Source organism: Piliocolobus tephrosceles, chromosome 14 (assembly GCF_002776525.5).
Source record: "Piliocolobus tephrosceles isolate RC106 chromosome 14, ASM277652v3, whole genome shotgun sequence".
In the NCBI taxonomy this organism is placed as follows: Eukaryota; Metazoa; Chordata; class Mammalia; order Primates; family Cercopithecidae; genus Piliocolobus; species Piliocolobus tephrosceles.
The window spans coordinates 10314967-10318199 of NC_045447.1; the positions used below are offsets into that span (position 1 = coordinate 10314967).

General features: G+C 55.5%; 1 protein-coding gene across 1 annotated transcript in view; it reads right to left on the reverse strand.

Annotated features, from left to right (window-relative positions):
* Nucleotides 1-368: 368 nt before the first annotated feature.
* Nucleotides 369-3233, reverse strand: part of C14H9orf16 (chromosome 14 C9orf16 homolog) — a 4598-nt gene continuing 1733 nt past the window's right edge. Inside the window, exon 2 of the mRNA XM_023217056.1 lies at nucleotides 369-848. Within this exon, the coding sequence (XP_023072824.1) occupies nucleotides 676-848 (173 nt within the window). The 3' untranslated portion in view covers nucleotides 369-675. The remainder of the gene's footprint in view (nucleotides 849-3233) is intronic.

Genomic DNA, 3233 nt, shown 5'->3' on the forward strand with positions numbered 1-3233 from the left:
CAGGCCAGGAATAGGAGGGCAATGCGGAGGCTGCATAGCATGTCTTGGTGTTGGCTGTCTTGGCGAAAGGCCCTAGTACCCAGAGAGGCTGAGAGCATCACACAAGGTCCCACAGCCTGTCCAGCAGCCTCAACCGGGCTTCTGGGCTAGGAAGCAGCTGCTGGCCAGGAATGTACCAGGTAGGGAGGAAGCCCTGCCCTCACCTGCACCTTCTGTGTCCGGAAGTACAGGTGACCAAGAACCCCAGCCCCACCACCTGGCCTCTGAGCCGCCAGTACATGATCAACACCTGAACACCTAGATGGCCCTGTTCACCTCCAGCAGCTCCTGGGGTTCTCATCCTGGGATACAGAGGAGAGAGGCACAGCGGTGTGGGAGACCCATTTAATGTGGACAAGGCCTGGGCAGAGTGGGGAGTGCCCAGGAGTTGGGTGGGCAGGCAAGTGGGTGGGTTGCAGGCCCACTCTTGGCCCCAGAAGGGGATGCCAGGCGTTGGGGGCTGGCCCAGGTAGGCCAAGGGGAGGCCCAGGCAGGAAGGGTGGCCCAGGTAGGCAGACCCACCAGGGGACCCTGAAGACCAGCCCTTGAGAAGGTGTCTAAGCCAGGGGGTGAGTACCCAGGCCAGAGCCTAGCCCAGGGAGGCAGGGTTGGGTCCCGGTTGGGGGCTCTTGGAGCCTAGGGGCTGGCATCACTGGGGGCCTCCCCGAGCTGCTGCTGGAACTCCAGGCGTGTCTGCCGGTTGGACTCCAGCAGCTCCTGGAGGCGGGCGTGGAGGTGGTCGTTCTTCTCCTCCAGGTGGTCCAGACAGGAGTTGATCTGGTCCAGCATGGAGTTGATGGCAGCGTATTCTGCGAGGAAGGCGAAAGACAGAGCCCAGATCCTGTGTCTCCTTGGGGCTAATGGCCACCCTCCCTCCACCGTTTCCCAGCCTGCTTCCCAAAGGGCTTTGTGCAAGTCCCTACTCCTTCCTGAGCCTCAGTGTCACCGTCTGGAAAATGGGTGGATACCAAAAGAGGAATGGCTTTGAATTAATGACACCGTAGTACTGCATCCTTTTTTCTAGGGTTAGGGTGGTCACAGGGTGGCGAGCCAGTGTCCTACATAGGAAGTCCTGCCAGGTGCCAAGTCTCTGCACTTCCTGCAGCAGCTGCTTAGTGGCCAGAGCCCACATTCCTGAGTTGGGCATTCAAGGCCTCTGTCCCCAGATGAGCCCTGTTCGCCAGCCCTTCTGTGGCTCCCTCAGGGTAAAACACCCAGCGGAGTCTCCCAGCCCCTGCCTCCTAGCTAGCCCTGCCTCCCCGCCTCTTCCTTTCCTCTCTCACACCTGCCTTTACCTACCTCAGGCCCTTTGAACGTGCTGCTGTCTCTGTCTGGAATGTGCTGGGTCCTCCCATCTTCCTTCCCTCCTCTCCTCCTGGATGAGTCCCACTCATCCTTCAAGTCTCAGTATGGATGTCACCACCGGGAGCCCACCCAATGCCCCAGACTGCATCAGGCCTCTATGCTGAGCCCCTAGCCCTCCTCAGCCCTCCACGACCCTCTCCAGGATTGACTGCTCTGCTTATCTGATTGCTGTTCTGTTTCCCCATGAGAGGTGAATGGTCCTGTGTTCGCTGCTGGCTCCCTGGTACCCTCACAGTTTTGCAATAAGCATTTGTTGAATGACTGAGTGAGTGAATGAATGAAGCCTCTGACTTTCCAGCCTCTCCGCCATTGCTCTACTATCCCTGCAACCTAGAATGCCTCAACCACAACAGCCCTTCAAGGACCAGCTCAAAATGCCTCCTCCAAGAAGTCTTCCCTGGTCTCCACTAGAAACCATCACTCCCTCCCCTCCACAGCCACTCCAGAGCTGCCTTGCTCAGCAACACAGTGTCCCTGAGGACTCAAGGTCTGGGCCTGTGCCCACTGCGGGACCCAGTTCTGAGCCAGCCCATGACTCAGATACACTCAGCTGCCAGCTTGAGACCGAGGAAGGGGGAAGCAGCCAGTGGAGGAGCTGGAGGAGCTAGAGGAGACTATCTGGGTTATGGGTGCACTTGTGCCTGTGTTCTGGGAAAGGGCACCCGTTCCCAGCCACCTCACAGGGGACAGAGTCCTGGGAAACTGGCTGCATCTTAAAGTCCAACCCCCTCGTGGTATATAGCTAGGGAAACCAAGGCCTCCGAAGGAACCTGCCCAGGATCCTCCAGGTTGGTAACAAGAGTCGAAACTCAGGATTGGACTTGGAGGTCAGGAGCACTTGGGTTTGAAGTCCAGCTCTGCTTTACCCCAGCAAGTTGTTGTACCTTTCTGGAAAAAAGGGAAAATAACTGGGTGGTTGTGAGGATTCAAACATATCAAGAGTTCAGACAGTGGCCAGCGTGGTGGCTCACGCCTGTAATCCCAGCACTTTGGGAAGCCAAGGCGGGTGGATTACCTGAGGTCAGGAGTTCGAGACCAGCCTGGCCAAATGGTGAAACACTGTCTCTACTAAAAATATATAAAAATCCTGTAATCCCAGCACTTTGGGAGGCCGAGACGGGCGGATCACGAGGTCAGATGGAGACCATCCTGGCTAACATGGTGAAACCCTGTCTCTACTAAAAAATACAAAAAGCTAGCCAGGCGAGGTGGCAGGCTCCTGTAGTCCCAGCTACTCGGGAGGCTGAGGCAGGAGAATGGCGTAAACCCAGGAGGCAGAGCTTGCAGTGAGCTGAGATCTGGCCACTGCACTCCAGCCTGGGCAACAGAGAGACTCCGTCTCAAAAAAAAAAAAAAAAAAAAAAAGCCCTTAACCTTTTCCATAATACAAACCCTAATCACAGGAATGGCTCCCATCATATTCGTAGTTCCTGCTTGTCTTCAAAGGGAGGAAACCATGCAAGGGCCTGGGTCACTGGGAGGTCATCTTAGAGATCTGCCTGCCACAGGACCCCAAAAAATGTGTTGGCTGAAAGAAGGAGTGAAGGCACGTGTCCCATTTGTCTTCACACTCCGAGTGTAAGTAGTATTATCTTAACTTATAGAAAAACACATTTGATTTGAGAGAGCAGAAAATGATTTGTCTTTGTTCAAAGAGGTAAAAATTATAGGACAAGCCTCCAGACTGAAGTCTGTCTGAGTCCTTAGCCCTTTATCCAGTGAAATGTTCCCTCTGGAACCTCATGCCTGCCAGGCTGTCTCAGGCCAGAGCCCTGACACAAGCTGGTTCAGCCTCTCTCCTTCCACTCACCAGGCTAGAGCCACAGGGT